Source organism: Microtus ochrogaster, linkage group LG4, assembly GCF_000317375.1.
Source record: "Microtus ochrogaster isolate Prairie Vole_2 linkage group LG4, MicOch1.0, whole genome shotgun sequence".
In the NCBI taxonomy this organism is placed as follows: domain Eukaryota; kingdom Metazoa; phylum Chordata; class Mammalia; order Rodentia; family Cricetidae; genus Microtus; species Microtus ochrogaster.
This window is the reverse complement of record NC_022030.1, coordinates 35,357,445-35,375,176: the sequence shown is the minus strand read 5'-3', so window position 1 is coordinate 35,375,176 and position 17,732 is coordinate 35,357,445. Positions and strand designations below refer to the sequence as shown.

The 17,732-nt window shown below is 52.9% G+C and overlaps 1 protein-coding gene across 2 annotated transcripts in view; it reads left to right on the top strand.

The window, feature by feature from the left end:
* The window catches only part of Crocc2 (ciliary rootlet coiled-coil, rootletin family member 2), a 63,041-nt gene extending 45,321 nt beyond the window's left edge, over nucleotides 1-17,720 (top strand). Inside the window, exons 24-33 of one of the 2 annotated variants that reach the window (XM_026786534.1) lie at nucleotides 143-310; nucleotides 1,507-1,864; nucleotides 2,068-2,246; nucleotides 3,099-3,219; nucleotides 3,863-3,996; nucleotides 11,510-11,605; nucleotides 12,615-12,761; nucleotides 15,385-15,516; nucleotides 16,291-16,470; nucleotides 17,584-17,720. In XM_026786534.1, the coding sequence (XP_026642335.1) occupies nucleotides 143-310; nucleotides 1,507-1,864; nucleotides 2,068-2,246; nucleotides 3,099-3,219; nucleotides 3,863-3,996; nucleotides 11,510-11,605; nucleotides 12,615-12,761; nucleotides 15,385-15,516; nucleotides 16,291-16,470; nucleotides 17,584-17,652 (1,584 nt within the window). In that variant the 3' untranslated portion in view covers nucleotides 17,653-17,720. The remainder of the gene's footprint in view (nucleotides 1-142; nucleotides 311-1,506; nucleotides 1,865-2,067; nucleotides 2,247-3,098; nucleotides 3,220-3,862; nucleotides 3,997-11,509; nucleotides 11,606-12,614; nucleotides 12,762-15,384; nucleotides 15,517-16,290; nucleotides 16,471-17,583) is intronic. The other variant, XM_013351593.2, reaches the window with a different exon arrangement.
* Nucleotides 17,721-17,732: the final 12 nt, after the last annotated feature.

The following is a 17,732-nucleotide window of genomic DNA, read 5'->3' as shown; positions in this document are numbered from 1 at the left end:
AGGAGAGGTTGGATCCCAAGCCCTCTGACCTGAACTGAGGCCCCTCGAATGTGGAATGTGTAAACGGAGACCATGTAACAAGAGGCAGGAGCTATGGGGGCTGCTGGGTTCCTGACCCCTCAGCACCGCCCCTACATCCTAGACAAGGACACTGGAAGCTGAGAACCTGAGGAAGAGGAAGGAGGTGAACGAGCTGCGGGCCCAAGTCTCTCAGGATGCACAGCAGCGACGGAAGAACCTGCAGGAGGCACTGGAGCTGCAGAGGCAGGTAGCTGAGGCCCAGGCTGCCCGTGACGGTGCCCAGAAGGAGGTAGGAAGGCTTTTTGCCCTTCTTAGGGGGACCACCGAGCTCTGGTACAAACGGGAACTGAGACAAGGTCCATGGGAACACCTGTGGGGGAGGCAGGAGGCAATGAGAGGAATTGGTGGAAAGAGACCTGATGTCCATTTCCGTCTCCATCCGCTGTCCCCATGATAACCTGACCATGTGCAGCAAGGGGCGGGCAAAAGGGATCTGAGGGCAAGGGTTTTGGTTAAGCTGTAACCCATTTATTTCCCCGGATTTGTTTTAGGAAAGAGCCGAGTCTTGCCCAGGTGCTAGGCAGAGTCCTGGGCAGGAGCCAGGTAGGGAGGACACGGAGTTAATGCCTAGACCTTGCCTGCTCACATCACACATGCCCAACCCTTGTATACACACCCCTGCACCCTGGACTCACACAGCCCCTAGGCCAGCTCCCAAGACACTGTCTAACCACAGCACAGTTCAGTGTACTAAAGGTACCGCATGCCTCCAGGGACGGGGGGGTGGGGGGAGGGCTTTCTGAGCCCAGCAGTCCCCAGCTTCCGTACCCAAACTGCATGCCTGGCCATCCTGAACACCAGTCATGCCTAGAATGTGGGGGCTTAGCTCCCAAGCTCAGGCGACCCAGAATGACCTCAGCCCCACACCTCCTTCTGTGAATAGGGCCATTGTTAGGATGCAGTCACCCAGAAAGGGACTTGAGGCCAGGCTCCCCTTGCTGGCTCAGGGGAAGGGGCAAGCTGCCTTTCCGTCTTCCCCACGCCTGTGCATTCCCAGCTCGTGCATGCATGAGTATGTGGAGCACAGGTATTGTTCCATGGCAAGAAACATAACAAAGCATGCTTTGGTCATGACTGGGCTCTGAAGCAGCCGGTGAAGAAGAGTGGCGGAGGTGGGTCCCTAGCAGGAGAGGGCAGCCAGTCTGTGGTCCTAGCTAGCTGCAGTTTTGCAGACAGCTACCAGCAGAACTCTCTGCTGCTGACAGATATACCATGATGCTGAGGCGGCAGTCCTAACCTGGCTTGGGTTACCCACCTGCTAAACACTAGGAGACAGAGCTAGGGCGCCTTCTAGCTAAAACCTGTCTTGAAATGATGCTTCAAGGGGTATGTAGAACAGGGTTTTCCTCCTGGCCTGGCTGAGCCATTGACTCAACCAGCCTAGATGTCGGATCCTACATCTGAGTCCCAACGTCCTTCCTACAGGTTCTAGGGCTACAGCAGAAGTTGGCCGAAGTCGAGGCAGCAGGGGAGGCCCGAGCAAAGCAGCTGGAGGGACATCTCTGTGAGAGCCAGAGGGCTGAGCAGACCCTGCGGGCCGAGCTGCACAAACTCACCAGGAGGCTACGACAGGCCAGCAGCCAGGCAGACAGCCTCCAGGGCAGCCTGGACAATGCCTGTAGCCGGGTCCACATCCTGGAGCAGGAGCTGGCCCAGGCTGAGGGTGCCCGGCACAATGCAGAGGCCCAGCTGGGCCGACTGTGCTCCACACTCCGCAGTGGCCTAGGGCTCTGGAGCCAAAGCCATGTGGCCTCTCCAGAGAGGTCCCATTCTCCCACAACAGGTCAGTGCTTTCGGCTCTGTTCTGTTCCCAACCTGAGTACCCCAACCTCTCCTTAGGCCTTATAACCCACATAATAAGGAGACCAGAGCAGTTCCAACAATTTTAGGAGTCTGTGCTTACCATAGCTTTGCTCCCAGCTCCTACAGGCAGGATATCTATGTGTCTGTTCCTACCCACATTCCCCGGGCTCTCACCGCCTGCAGGCAGCTCCCAGACTCGCCCTGGACGGCAAAGGGACCGTCCCCCTACTAGATCCTACTCTCCATCCCGATGGCCCTCACCTGTACCTGGAGACCCCGACTCGCAGATCATAGATGTGGCCTCTGTCAGGGATGCCCTGAGGGACTTGGTGCAAAAGCTTCAAGAAGCCCAGCAGGAGCGGGTAAAAGGGATTCGGGTCTTCCACACCCATATGGGCATATATCCCCAGGGACTCTGGGAGGCAGGGAGGAATTTAATCACTCACTGAAGACCTCTGTCTATGTGTCTGTCCATTTCTGGGCCTGCTGAGATGCTGGGAAACACTCTGTGGTCAGTTTTCAGACTGCCCTGTGGTGGCAAACACCAGGAATGCCACCATCTCTCAGATCCAGCTGCCTCACATGGCACAGGTCACTCTGTCCTTCAGGGTAGCTAGCAGAAAGTGCCCTGGAGCTCACATTCCTGAAGCTTCTAGAGTCTGAGGACACACTGCATTGCACACCTGGGCAGGACACCTGAGTGTTCCCCACTGTCTCTCACATGGAGGCATTCTCTCCTCCTAGTAACCAATAGGGACACAGTAGCTGTCCCCTTATGACTTCCTTGGTAACAGATGAGCTTGGGACAGACCATAATCACAGACACCACAGCGGTTGTCTACCTTTTCTCTGTGGGCTCCCCCCTCCCACAGTGCTAGATCTGGGGGCAAGTTTCTCAGCTCTAATCCTTAGCCTACTGCTCCAGCCTTCTATGGCCACCCCTGGAAGCTCCCCCACTTTATATCCATGACCCCAAATTTAGGCTCCTCAGGCTCTGCCCAAAGCCAGCCTTTATGTCTTCCAAAGCTAGTGGGTAAACTCAGCCATCCACCATAGCTGGCTTCCCTGCAGCTTATGGTTTCACAACTCTGTTCCATATGTTAGGGGCTAGATCAGAAGAGGCCTGCCTGGCCACCCAGCTCACTAGTAAATATTTTGTCCCCTCCCTCTTGCCTGCCAGAACTCGCCCTGCTGAGTTCTTTCTTTCTGCCTAGGACAACTCTTGCATCCAGGTTGCCAGTTTGAGCAGCCGCTTGAGAGAGGCAGAGAGCGAGCTCATCCACCTACAGAGCCGTGTGGAGCAGCTACAGAGGGACCTAGCAGATGCAGCGGAAGGTGGATCTCTCCTTCCTATGAGGGGCCCTTCCATGGCCCTTCCTTTAGCCACTTTTGGTGTATGATTTCGGGAGGGCTCTGGGGTAGACCTGGGACTGTACCAAGTCCCCAGGATGACTCGATGCCACCTTTCTCAGTAATGATTTCCTGTTAGAGGGGTGGACTTCAGAGACCTCTGGGACCTGCTGAATTTCACCATCCCCTCCCCCCCATACTTCCACCTCAGGCCAGCTGCAACTGTGCCCCCCTCTACATGGCACCCTCCCTTCCAGAAAGTCACACGACTCCCCTTGTCACCTCCTCAGAAAGGCCCTTTGCTGGGGCTCCCCTCACTATTTTAAACTTACTGCCCCCATTAAAAAGGCGGCATGTGGTATGTGGGGGAGTGGCAGCCCAGAGCCCAAGAAAGAAGAAGGGAAGGGTGATAGGTAGAGAAAGCAAGACAGATACAGGGAGCAGTGACCCAAGGTCAGACGATCAGGCCCCGGGACCACTCTTAGCACCCCGGCTGAGAAGGGGAACCTTGCCTCAACTCACTCAATCTACTTGCGGTCTTTGAGCTGGGGAGGGGCAGTACCGAGTGGCAGTCACCCCATAGATCTGCCAAGCTTGGGAGCCTCAAGCCACACTGCTTTGCCCCCAGGCCAACGCAGGGCAGAGAGTGCACTGCATGGCGCCCAGGCAACTCAGGCCCTGCAGAAGGAGGCACTCCAGAGGCTGGAAGCAGAGCATCTGGCAAGGACACGAGCTGCAAGCCAGGAGAGGCGGAGGATGCAGGTAAGACTCCTGGGACGTTGCTACAGACAAATCAGATGGTCACCAGAACGTGGGTCTTGGGCCCATCCCCAGCGCAGTTACCTTTGAGGTGGTCCTAGACCTTATCGTACAGATTGGCGAAACTGAGGTCTTCTGATGGGGGCAGAGCTGGCAAGGGGCAGAGCTAGGACTGGATTCCTGCCTTCCAGGTCCACCCATTTATCTGAGGTCCCACAAGCGGGCACGAGGAGGTCCTGCTTGGCTCTGAGATCCTCATGGGGCCCTTGGCTGTTGCTCCTGGCCTGCTTTTTATTCTGCAACACTCAGACACAGAAGGGTTTGCGTGGGACTCAAGTACATTTTCCTATACTGGGTACTGTGCTATGGGTAGCTGCTGGAGTTTCCATTTTAGTTGAGGATATGGGACCTAGAAACCCTAGAGAGGGAGCAGTCAAACCATAGATCAGGACCTGGCTCTGGCATCCCTCCACCTGCTCAGTCAAGGGATTCTACCACGGACTACAGGTGAAGGAATGCAGAAAATGCTGGGCTTCCCCTGGTCAGGGGCGGGACTCCAGAGCTCAGCTGAGGCCTTCCCAAATGTTCTGGACAGGCCCAGATGTGTAGGGAAGAACACACTCAGCTGGAAGGCCTCCACCAAGTATCGGGAAAACGGGATCCCCTGGGTCGATTGCCAGAAGGATAAAGTTGGCAACCATGGGTGGGAACGGGGGAACGCAGTAAAAACTGCAGGTCACTTGTCCCCAAGTATCCCTCCGAGGAGGGAGCGGCAAGTGAATAATAGCCTTTCGACATCATGGGTTCACAGGCTTCTAAGTTTCAACTGAAGAGGCAACTACTAGGCCAGACTGGTCACCAGCCTCACTCAGGCCTACATTCCCTCTCTCCACACGGGGATCATGGGCGGGGGTGGGGGGGGGAGTCTAGCCACCCTCAGGGGACTTCTGCACAGAGCAGTCAGGTGGGCAGGGGCCTCCCTCAGCCTATAAGGAGGGAGACAGAAAGCAGAAGAGAGAGCCTCTCCTGCCTCCAAGAACAGCTTCCTCATCTGCCCAGGAAGTTTCAGAAAGACCCCTCTAGGCACAGCCGCTGCAGTGTGTGTGTGTGTGTGTGTGTGTGTGTGTGTGTGTGTGTGTGTGTGTGTGTAGCATGTTCCTCCTAATATAGCCCCACATTGATGGATGGGGACAATGGCCTTGGTTGCAGTTAAATGGCTTAGATAAGCAGTGACAGGATTGGTGTACTCGGGAGATGAGGGATCAGAGAAGCCAGGGTTGGTTGGCCTGCTGGGCTAGGTCAGTTTTATTTTACATGTATGTTCACTTGTGTGTGTTTTCTCCAAGCAGAGCTGAAAATAGCTTATTGCTTTGGGGTTATCCACTTGGAAGGGGGCTTTCTAAACCTTTACAAAGTTACAAAGACTGATATTCTGCCAATGTGATGTCTCTCCTGAATTCCCCAGGCCAAGAGAAAGGTGTTGATGTCTACTATGTCTACTATGACTTTTTGTCACTATTTTTTAAAGATTTATTTATTATTTATTTAATGCATAATGAATGTTTGTCTACATATGTATCTGCACACCGGAAGAGGGCATCAGATCCCATAGGACTACTGTTGCAGATGGTTGTGAGCTTCCTCGTGGGTGCTGGGAATTGAACCCAGGGACTCTATAAGAGCAGCTACTGGTTCTTAACTGCTGAGCCATCTGTCCAGCTCCTCTTTTTGTCACTATCAGCTGCTTCTGTGGATCTTCAGCACAGACTCAATGGCATGTTCCTCCTAAGGTAGTGTCCCACGCTAGTGTATGGAGGAGAGTGGCCTCCGTTCCAGTTAAATGCTGTGTCGTCAGTCGTACCTGAGCCAAGGCTAACGGGGCCCCCACTACACTATCTGCCCAGCTAAGCTTCTGCATGTTTGTTCTTTATGTTCATTCCCAGCTGTTTCTATCCATCCTTACCTTTTCAGGGGTTTACCCCCCCTGACAAGTGTCACGTGATGAGACACGGTTTTTCCTCGGAGTGCATCCGTGCTCACTTCTCTGAGCTTTCTTCTTACCCACAAGAAGGAAGTTCATTCTTTGTTTTCCCATCTTCTTCCAGCCTCAGTTCTCAGGTCTTTCTCTAGGGTTGTCTCAAGGGTGATCATCGCTGGTTGTGGTTGGGGGTCCTCCCACTGCCGGGCAATGTCCTGTGAATCTTTGGCTCCTTATACTCCTTCTGCCTGTGTCTTGGTACCGAGGATCTGTCTGTCTGTCCTCTAGAGTAGCCTTGGGAGGCTGCCTGCCACCATATCTCACACTTGTGTTTTGAGCTCCCACATCCTTTTCTGCTGCAGACCCAAGCTTTCTAGTCACTACAGCCTGCACTTGCACTTGGCCAGCAGCTTCCTGGGTCTTTGCAGCTCATGACCATGAGCTCATGATCTAAATTCCCCCATGCAGGAACCCCATTCCCTGAGACAGCACTGGCACAGAGGGCCTCTCCGGGGGAGAGCTGGCAGAATCCCCACCAAAGGCCCTGGAGAAGGCCCTCCAGGCTTGTTAGGCCAAGTCCAGCTCCTTGCCATTGTAAGACTGTGGTTCTGGACCTGGACCAAGTACCACTTAGCTTCCAGGGCTCGGACTCCCAACCATGGGCCCTCTTGGGTTGACTCACAGAAGGGTAGTGTGAGCTAGGCAACTCAGGATGGTTCCTGCTCCTCTTCTGATCCCAGCTCAAAGCTCCTATGTGACAGGATGGAGCTGAGCAACAAGCTAGCCCATCCACAAATGTGTAGACTTCACACCCCCTACCTAGTGCCTTGCTAGGCGACCTCATAGATCTCAGCACGGCGGGGTGATGCAAGGGTCCCTCGGAACCTGACTGGTATGTGGTTTCAATGGACCACTCCAGATGATGTCACTGGTGAGGAAGCACCATGTGACCCTGTTCCCCTGGGAGGGAGCTGCTTTCTCTTAGACTTCAGGTTCCTTGTTGCTCTCTGAGCAGCATCTCAGGTGCGTTCTAAAGATGTGACTGACACTTCGCAGATTTTTTTTCCTTAGGGCTCTCTCCAAGGTAGAATCCAGAAGGCTCACTTGTCTTTAAAATCCAAATACATTGCCAAGTCTGGGTATGGTGGTGAATCTAGCACTCAGGCAGAGGCAGAGGCAGAAGGATTGCCACAAGTTCAAAGGCAACCTGCTTCATATGACAAGAAAGCTCCAAGCCAGGCAGGGCTGTGTGAATTATCAAAATGTTGGCTTGCTACAGCCCCTCTTATCTCCTTTGCCTGTCTGCTGTGAGCCTTCTCCACCAGGAGAGCTGAATTCCCTGCCTTCTGCTCACATCCTTCCCACTTCAGAAACATCTCAGCCAGGACTGTAACCCCAGCCACTCCAGAGGCTGATGCAGGAAAATTGAAAGTTCAAGGGCATTGAACTAAAACACTGAGGGAGTTCAAGGACAGCATGGGCAACACGGTAAAATCCTGAGTCCAGGAAAATGGCCGAGGATATGGCTCAGTAGTAGAGCCTTTGTCTAGCGTTTACAAGGCCCTAGGCTCAATCTCCAGTACAAGAATAGACCAAACAACAAACAAAACCCTTCTCTTTATCACTCGCTTTTCAGTGCTTCGTCCTAAACTCAGGTCTCCTGATCCTGGGTCCTAAGTTAGACTCCTGGCCCCTGACCCCCACTTCTCCTTCCTATCACCATTCCCCCAAATCCAGAACTTGGGTCATCAGTCTTCCCTGTACCCTGGGCTGTGACTGGCATTTTTCTGCTCGTTGGAACTCTGGCTCCTGCCCCACCTCACCTTAAAAACAATACTCATTTTAGTGAGAGGGCCTCAAACGTAACCCCTCTGAACACCACTCTTCCAGATTTTGTTTTTAACTTTGCCTATCTGTGAAGAGCGGACTTCTGCTATTGTTGGAAATCAGAGTGGGGGCAGAACCAGAGGGAAGTCAGTGACTCCATCCTGACATCTTAGGCTGAAGGGAAAGGTTCCAGCGTCCCCCTTGGTGAAGGAAACCCTGATGGCCTGCATCAGAGTAGCGTCTCCCCCTTCCAAAGCCCCTCCGTCCTGGGAACAAAGAGACAAAGGCCTGCTTCCCCAGCTACACTGTTATAGAGGTGCCCTCTGCTTCAAACTTGCCAGGGTGGAGTCCTGAGGGGGACAGGGGACCACCTCATCCACACGAGCCAGGTTACCTGGGATTGGGAAATCTCCCCTTGGGGCCTCCCACCCTCAAGGTGCAGGGGGCAGCTCTGTGTCTCTCTGTTCTCCCCTGTCCATAATCACCTCTGGATTCAATGAAGCATTCACTTTGCTTTTATAGCAGAACATATCAACATTATGCCATCTTTTTCCCATAACCCTAGAAAAGTACCATTTGTTCCTGGCCAGCTGGAGACCTGGGGACATGGCTACCCTTATGGCTTCCTCGTGCCGCCCCCCCCTTGCCACAGCTGGGTAGTTGCCGGCCCCCACAGGGCTGGCCTAGTGCCCTCCTGGTTCTGCCAAACCTAGGGCATATTCCAAAGCAAGCCCTGAATTTTCTACAACTTCTTTCACTTTCACGGACTGACTCCCCCCCGCCCCACTCCCCCCACCACCACTTGGTTCACATAAGCCAATGTGTTTGTCAAGAAAAAGTTAATTAAAAACATATTTTTCTAATTAAATGGTAGGCTGTGCTATGCAAACAGTACAACTCTTGTTTGAGAGCAACTCCTTCCCGTTGCCAGGGCTACTCCAGGACTAGCAGAACAACAGGGCACACAGGGCTGCCCTGAGAATCTAGACGAACAACAAGGCACACATGGCTATCCTGGGACCCAAGAGAAAAAATGGGACACAAAGGTTATTCAGGGGACCCAGAGAAATGGCAGACACAGAGGACTGTCCTAGGGACCCAGCAGAATAACAGGACACATAGGACTACCCCCAGGGAGCCATGTATGTCCAGCCATGTATGTCCCGCCATGTATGTCCCGCCATGTCTGCAGCATGAGGACATGCATCCATCCAACACCAGGACACATGCATCTGGATAACATTTCGAGCAGAGGAACCAAGAATTGCCGCCCCCACCCCATGCACATTCCTCATACCCCAGTGGAGAGGCTACTGATGTTCTCTGTGGCACCAGGACACAGCCCCATAGTCCCAGCGGCACCTGAAGAGTCCTTGGACTCCTGCCCAGGCCTCCCCTGTGGCAAGCACACCCTGAACAACTCCACTGGCATTACACAGCCACAGCCCACTGCGCTCTCTCTCTCTCTCTCTCTCTCTCTCTCTCTCTCTCTCTCTCTCTCTCTCTCTCTCTCCTGTCAGCATACGGAAGCCTCAGGACCAAGCTCTGGGTTCCAGTCCGGAGGCACCTGGCCTGCCTTGGAGGTGCACGTTTTCCGGGGCTTACACCGCAGACATGAGGCCATGGTTGCTGTCAAATGTTTGCAGCTGTAATCCTTTAATGATGTCACATTTGTTTGGATTTATCTGTGCTAAGAATATTTCATGCTATAAAAAGAATTGTTGCGCTTCCTGCCCTTGTCTATCAATGGAGGGATAGAAACTGCTTGTGAATCAGCTTTTCAAGACAGGGTACCTACTCCACCCTACAGCTCCTGCTGTGCATGCTAATCTCCATTCCGGGCCAGTCTTTGTCTCTGCCACTTTTTGGATCGGCGTGTCATTTGGGAGTTAGGCATGGCAAGAACCTGTATATACATCTGCTCAACACCCTCAACCTCAGATGGCTTACACACAGGTGCAAATATGTTACATGAATGCCTGCATGTGTACAATGGTTTACTGGGTGGAGGTGTGGCTGGACCCATACACCCCGCTGTCCCTAACCATTGCATTGCTAGTCTGTTATTTTTAATCTGCCTTATTCAAAGTCTGTCTTTTCAAATAATCAACTTTTATCGCTTCTCTCGTTTGCATCTCATCTATGCATTTCAACTCTCATCTTATCAACTCTTATCTCTATTATATTGGGTTTTTTTTTCTGTTTTCTACTTTGTGAATGTGGAATGCATGACCAGTTGGTGTTTGAGCTTCTTCAGTTTCCCCTAGCTGTGATTTGATGTGTGCCCTGCAGTAGTTTCTGTTTGTTTGTCTGGTTGGTAGGTTTTTTTTTTCAGAGTCACATAGCCCAGGCTAGCCTCAGTACCTAACTAAGGGTGACTTTGAACTTCTAATTTTACTGCCTCCATCTCCCTAGTACTTCCTTTACAGAAAAACACCATCATGCCTGGTTTGTGTGGTGCTAGGGATCAAACGTGGCACTTCATGCATGTTAGGCATGCACTCTTCCAGCTGAGCTGGGGCTCCCTTGTATATATACATGCTCCCTAGAGGAGCTGGGCTCTGGTGCAGCAGAAGATGGCTTGCTTGAACCAGTTTCATGTGCATCTTTATGTCTGTGTGGGCTTGATGGCTGTTTGTTGGCTGGGTGTTTTTGGTTTGGTTTTGTCTGTTTACAAGGTAGATGATATCTGAGATATGGAGGAGAATATTAAAACCATGGTGGCCAGCGTGATGGGATAGGTGAATGAGCACAGAGTAGACAGGGGTGTGTTTGTGACCTCAGCACTGAGCAGGGGGCAGGTGGAGCCCTGAACACACTAACCAATCAACTTAGTGGGATAAAGGAGCTCTCGGTTCAGGAAGATGCCCTGTCTCAAAAATTGAGGAGGAGCTGGAAAAATGGCTCTGGGGTTAAAAGCACTTGCTTCCTTTGCGGAGAACCCGAGTATATATACGATTCACAGCACCCACATGGTGATTCCATAACTCTAGTTCTAGGGAATCCAGTCAAACAAAGCTCATTTCTGACCTTCCCAGGCACCGGGCATGCGTGCAGTACACACATGTACATGCAGGCAAATACTCTCACACATAAAACAAAAATAAATTAAAAAAAAAACTAAGGTGGAGAATAATCATGGACGATGTACAACATCCTTCTAGCTTTCCCGTGTATAGGGATAAGCACCTACACACATGTACACAAGCATTATGAACACATACATACATACATACATACATACATACATACATACATACCCCTCAATTCCCCATCAGTTGGGGCCCAAGGAACAGGTTTAGGGTGCTTGATAGCCTGCTCTGTCCTTTTTTTTAAAAAGAGATTTATTTGTTATATGTACAGTGTTCTGCCTGCATGTATGCCTGCATGCCAGAAGATGGCCCCAGATCTCATTCTAGGTTGTCATGAGCCACCATATGATTGCTGGGAACCGAACTCAGTACCTCTGAGCCATCTCTCCAGCCCTGTTCTGTCCTTCCCAATGAAGCCAAAGGACATCTAAAGAGTCCTCCATCCCTCTGCTGTTGCACTGTCCACTGACAAGTTAAAGCACAGCACATTATCCTCAGCCATGTCCTTGCAGGCTCTCCAGAAGACGCCACGACTCTCAGGTGTTCTCTCTCTCTCTCTCTCTCTCTCTCTCTCTCTCTCTCTCTCTCTCTCTCTCTTTCTCTCTCTCTCTCTTCCTAGGAGCAAGTAGACACCCTGCGCCAGGCGCTGGAAGAGAGCAGCAGGCACAGTCAGAGCCTTAGAGAGAAGGGGAGGCAGCTGGAACCCCTGAAGCAGGTAAGGGACCCCAGGAGGAGGAACCCCAGGAGGAGGGACCCCAGGAGGAGGAACCCCAGGAGGAGGGACCCCAGGAGGAGGAACCCCAGGAGGAGGGACCCCAGGAGGAAGGACCCCAGGAGGAGGGACCCCAGGAGGAAAGAGTCTACCTGTCACCAGGAGGCAATGAACCTGCTCACTGTGGCAAGATGCTGCATCTGAATACCTAAAAAGTTCTTCAGTATAAAAGGAGGCCTAGGGGCGGTGGTGGCCCATGCCTTTAATCCCAGCACTCCGGAGGCAGAGGCAGGTGTATCTTTATGTGTTAGAGACCAGCCTGGTCTACAGGAGCAAGTGCCAGGACAAGCTCCAAAGCTACAAGGAGAAACCCTGTCTCGAAAAACCACAAAAAAAACAAAAACAACAACAACAAAAAAAAACTTTACATTCAAAGGGAGTGGCATTATTAGGAGGTGTGACCTTGTTGGAGTACGCGTGGTCTTGGTAGAGGAAGTGTGTCACTGTGGAGGCTGGCTTTGAGGTCTTGTATATGTTTTAGCAATGCCCAGTGAGTCAGATCACTTCCTGTTGCCTACAGGATCAAGATGTAAGACCCCTCAGGCCATTCTTCAGCACCATGTCTATCCACACGCCACCTTGCTTCCCACTTAGAAAATAATGGACTAAACTTCTGAACTGTAAGCAATCCACCACAATTAAATGTTTTCATTAAGAAAAAAAAAAAAGGAAGCCTAGGCAGATGCCAGAGGCAAGTGTGAAGTCGTGTAGTGACCCAGAAACATCCAATTCCCAGATGACAGGCAGGAAACCCGGTTGGAAGGACACCACAGGGAGTGAGAGGACTGACTTTCTTGCTCTACAGTAGGCACCTCCGGAGGGAGAGGTTATTAGCAGGTTTGGGGGAAAACAATAAGCTGAGCCCAAGACCGTCCTCAGACGGAGTGCCTGGCTCCAAGAGGCCAAGGATCCCCATCCCTGGCCCCCACACATGCAGCTTCTCTCCACCCAGGTGCTCCTGCAGAGTCGCAGGGAACGGGAAACTGCAACGACCCAGCGGGCAGAGAGGCGAGCCCTACGGGAGCAAACCACTTCCCTGCGCACCGAGAGGGCCCGCCTACAGGGGGAGCTCGCGGCGCTGCGCACGCGCCTCATTCAGGTATTGGTTTTGAGGCGGAAAAGATTCCTAGAGACAGAGGGAAGGGTTGCAAGAAGTGGGGGAAGATCCACGGATGGCCATAGAGCGGATGCTGGGAAAAAGAAAGATTGGTCCAGCAGGCTTCAGTGTCTGCATTTGCCCTGGCAATGGTGCCAAGTTCAGAGCCGGCCTCGAAGCTTCCAAGCACCTTGTAGAGACCTCTGGTAGTGGCAACGCACCCATCTTGATTGTCTTTGAGGGAGGTGAAACACCCTCCTTGGACCACCCCTGACTTTGTGGCCAGCTCTGCCCCCAAAATGAGCTACCTCCTGGGTCCCTGGGTCCTGCTCACAGTGGAAATAACACCCAACTTTGAGGATGCCATGTGCTGTGTCGGTTCTGCAAACCTCTCTCCATATTCATAGCCTAACCCCCCACCCCCCACCCCCCCACACACACACCACATTTCTCATAGAGAGTACCACTGAGCTCGCGTTGAGCAGAGCAGACAGGCAGGCCATGAGACCGGGGCAGTGTTGATGCTGTGTAGGGCTAGGGATGGCCATTGCTCAGCGCAAGTCAGGGTACAAGGCAGAATACTGCAGCCCGGTGTCCACTGTGCTACAAAGAAGCAGGAAGGAGCAGGACACGGCCACATGGCCCATTCATGCTAGCTTCGCAGAGCACCGGGCTAGTCTGTGATCACAGAGCTCTGATACCCTCGCTGCCCTCTCCAAGACAGAAAAGGCCCAGGGAGTCAGGAGGTGATGGCATGTGGAAGACCGGAGGGGAGGACAGAATCTCCCAGGCTGGCCAGGAGGTGGTGGCCCACGCCTTTAATCCCAGCACTCGGGAGGCAGAGGCAGGTGGATCTCTGTGAGTTCGAGGCCAGCCTGGTCTACAAGAGCTAGTTCCAGGACAGGAACCAAAAAGCTACAGAGAAACCTTGTCTCGAAAAAAAAAAAAAATCTCCCAGGCTGGCCAAGTAGCATCAGCAACCTGATTACTCGGGGCTTTGGGGGTCTCCATTTGCAAAACAGCGGAGCCAGGAATGTTTGAGTTGAGACATTGAGGGCCTCAGGCATGGGTTCCAAGGTAGGCTGCCCCTCTCAAGGACTCTTGACTCACCCTCCACCCCAGCCTGCCCAGGGTACAGGAACCAGCAGGGCCAGGGTAGTTACAAAAGCCACCAACCAGTTTTTCCGTAAAAGGCCACCTGCCCTCCCACAAAGGGAAGGTGGCGTCAGTAGGATAAAGTCACCGGAGTCTTCCCGTAGCTGCAGAAGGGAAAGATGAGCTATTCCCAGCCTGAGCCTGGGTGGGGAGTAGGATCGTGCCTTCCCGGAGGTTGCTAGGGCAAGGGGAGGTGGCACTGCCTAGGGGTAACAGAGCAAGCTATGGGCATGATGCCAGCATTGGGTCCTTGGGGCCTGAGAGGGGGAGGGCAGGAACAGCTAATTAGTTGCAGGAGGTCAGCTGTGAGGGGCCCACAAACCCATAAACCCTTTATTGGTGTCTCAGGAGGGGAAACCCGGATGTGAACATTATTTATTTTGGATTTCACTTTTCTCTTCTCTTTATAACATGCATTTCTAGCAGTGTAGCTAGATTTTTTTTTTTTTAAAGAAACAGGGTTCCCTTTTCAGTGGAGAGAACTCTTTGTTTTTCTCAGTGCTGAAGAAGAAAGTTTTTATTTTATTTATTTATTTATTTTTTTTAGGGCTCAGACACTGACCTTATAACCTTGCCCGTGCAAACAGCTCACTATATCCCAAGGTCCCTGAGAGTTTCGCGTGGGCTCCAGGCCCCAGATGACAAGAGTGGGTTTTTCTAGCACTGGAAAGGGCGCTGCGTGGCACGGAACATGACCCCAGCAGGCCAGCAGCAGGCGGGCATAGCAGTGACCACAGAGGCGGACTGGCTCTGATCCTGCCGGTGAGACTATAAAGCCAGGATCCCCTAGGTTTCCAAGAGCACCGTGCAGCCACTCCAGGCCCTGGTGTGAGTAGGTAGGCTTCTGATGATCTCAAAGGAGAGGATTCTTCATCAGCTCTGTCTTCCTGAGGTCCCAGCTGCAGCATTAAAGGATCCCTGACCTCCACATGGAAAATGATTATGTCTCACAGCTAACCTCCAGGCTACTCCTCCTAGCCCGTATCCACCCTGCTGGGGGTGAGTGACTAAGAGGGCTCTGTCCCAGGATGGATGGCAGAGAGAGCTAGGCCACTCTCACACAGGCTTGTTGGCACTGTGACGATGACCATAGTCAGATCCATGGCTTTGGCTGTGCAGTTAGCAGGTCCTGTGCATTGCAAAAGGGCATAGGGGCATATAGGGCTCAAGAAGCCTGAGGGAGAGGGAGAGACATAGGTCTTCAAATGCCACATCCCTTACCAAGGATTACTACAGGTCCTTCTGCTGGTCCAAAACAGGGCAGACACTTGCCCCTTCTCCTTAACTCCTGCTGTGGCTGCAGATGCCAGTAGACCTGGACAGGGAATAGTACCATTGCCGACTCCACCAGGAGATTTGGACTCCGTCCCAGAAGCGCCCTTTACTTTCCAGAGGGAAGTCTGACCTCATATTGCACCTCTTCCAGAAAGACCCTAGATTCCACCACGGTTCTGCCTCCCTCTCTCTGCAGGCAGAGCAGGAGACCCTGAGGAAGGAGGAGGACACAGCAATGCTGGGGGCCAAGAAGGAGCTGCTGCTCCAGTCTCTGAGCAGCCTACAGCAGGAAGTAGACGGGGCCCTGCGGCAGAGCCAGCAGCTGCAGGTGAGCTGAGTCAATGGTGTTCTATGGTATGCAAGCTTGGAGGGTAAACCTGGGGCAGGTTCAAATGGTGCGGCCCTCAAGGGGTGGGCCCACATGTATCTCGTGCCTGTGAATGTCACCTGTGTATACAGGTACGTGTACAGAAAAGGCAGCTAGACAGGTCACTATCCGTGGCAAGTGCCAAGCTGAGACTGAGAGACAACAGTGAAATCCACCAGAGACCCCCTTCAGAGCTCCAGACAGAACTGGGTCAGCACTAGGGACAGTCTTTTAGGAATGGGGGCACTGGTGAGGCCCTTTGTGAGCCAGGCTGAATGGCAGAGGATCGATGCTTGGAGGATAGAGCCATATATGTCTTCTAAGCCCAGGGCCTGATACCAACCTGTGCTCCTTTGAGGGTTCAGTCTCCCCTTCCACCATGGGACACCCCCCATTCCAGTTGACTACCTTCAGGGAGGATGAATAATCATCAAAATTCAGTGACCTCCAAGGGAACCTGGGATGCTGTTCACACAGATTTAAGGCCCACTCCTGGGGCCTGTGGCTTGGGCTCCAGCCCAGCAAAACCCTTAGCAGGTGGCCTGGACTCAAAACCTGAGGGCTGAGTATGTATGCCAGCTCCAGGTCTGTTGCTGGTTCTGGGCCAGGGCCAGCACCCCAGCCGAAAGCAGTGGGGCCAAGACAGGAAGTGCAGCCCCAAAGGTAGGGTGGGGCATCCCACTGGACCTGACCCCAGGATCCCGGCAGCCCTCAGTGCCTGTGTTCTCACTCCAGGCCCAGATGGCCGAGCTGGAACAGGCCCACACCCAGCGGCTCCGAGAGCTGGCTGCCCAGCACCAGCGGGACCTGGCAGCTGAGGCCGAGAGGCTCCACGAGGCCCAGCTGCAGGCCACACAAGCTCTAGAGTCCCGTGAGCAGATACACCAGCAGAGGGTGATGGTCCTGGAAAGGCAGGTAGGGCCAGCAGCCCCTGTCCTCTGAGCAGGGCTGCATAAGGGAAAAGGAAGGGCCCCTGCCCCCATGGCACCCCAAGGGTAACCACATGGCCTCTGTTGGGAGCCTTGATTCCTAGCGTACGCTGTATGTCTGCCCTTTTATGAGTGGCTCCATGGGTTATCCACAGATCAATGAGTGGTAGAACATGGGTTCTAGACCTCCACTGCCCTGCCCCCTGAGAAGATAATTCCAGTCAGAGGTAGCCATGACCCTGACCAGGCATGAGGGACATGCAGAGACTGCCTGTTGTGTGCAGCTAGCAGTGGTGGCCCCACACTTGTCCTTTGAGTCATGGGGAGAGCATCAGCACGTGAGCAGCTTAGTGGGTTGGAAAAGTGCATCTGAGCACAGAGCCTCGGGAGTGTACATAACTGTGCGTACACAAGTACATGTGTGCACAGAGCCTCGGGAGTGTGCCTACAGTGCATATACACAAGTACATGTGTGCACAGAGCCTCGGGAGTGTGCCTACAGTGCATATACACAAGTACATGTGTGCACAGAGCCTCGGGAGTGTGCCTACAGTGCATATACACAAGTACATGTGTGCACAGAGCCTCGGGAGTGTACATAACTGTGCGCACACAAGTACATGTGTGCACAGAGCCTCAGGAGTGTGCCTACAGTGCACGCACACAAGTACATGTATGCTGAGCCTGCCGCAGCCCGTAGCTGAGCTACTGAGTCATAAGAACCTTAGAACCACTGATGGTCAAAACCCCTTATTTTATGAAAAGGAAACGGAGATACAGAGAGGCCAAGTGACGGCCCAGCGTTACCTTCAATTTAGTTTCGTGCCCCACTAGAAATGCTTATTTTAACCCAGTCATTCTAAGTATATTTCTGGCCTTAACAGAAAAAAACGATCCCCTTCACTATTCATAGGATGCTCACCGATGTCCATTATTGCTGGCCTAATCCAATGGAAAGAGTCCTTCTGCCTGTCTACCTACTGTTTCTAGCCCATGCACACTCCCTTGGGAGCTATGGGCTGCAGCCTCCCCCAGCCCTTCCTGACGTAACTCTCCATGGGTCACTTCCCACCTGACTGAAGCTCTCCTGTGTCCCCAGGTGGCTAGCCTGAAGAAGCAACTGGACAAGGCAGGATGGCGGCAACAGCAGCAGGCCCACAGTGACTAGACATTCTGAGCCAAGCAATGGTCTCCATTGCAGTTCCTTCGCTACCTCCCTGTGCTGGGTGGCCTGCAGCAACCAGCCGG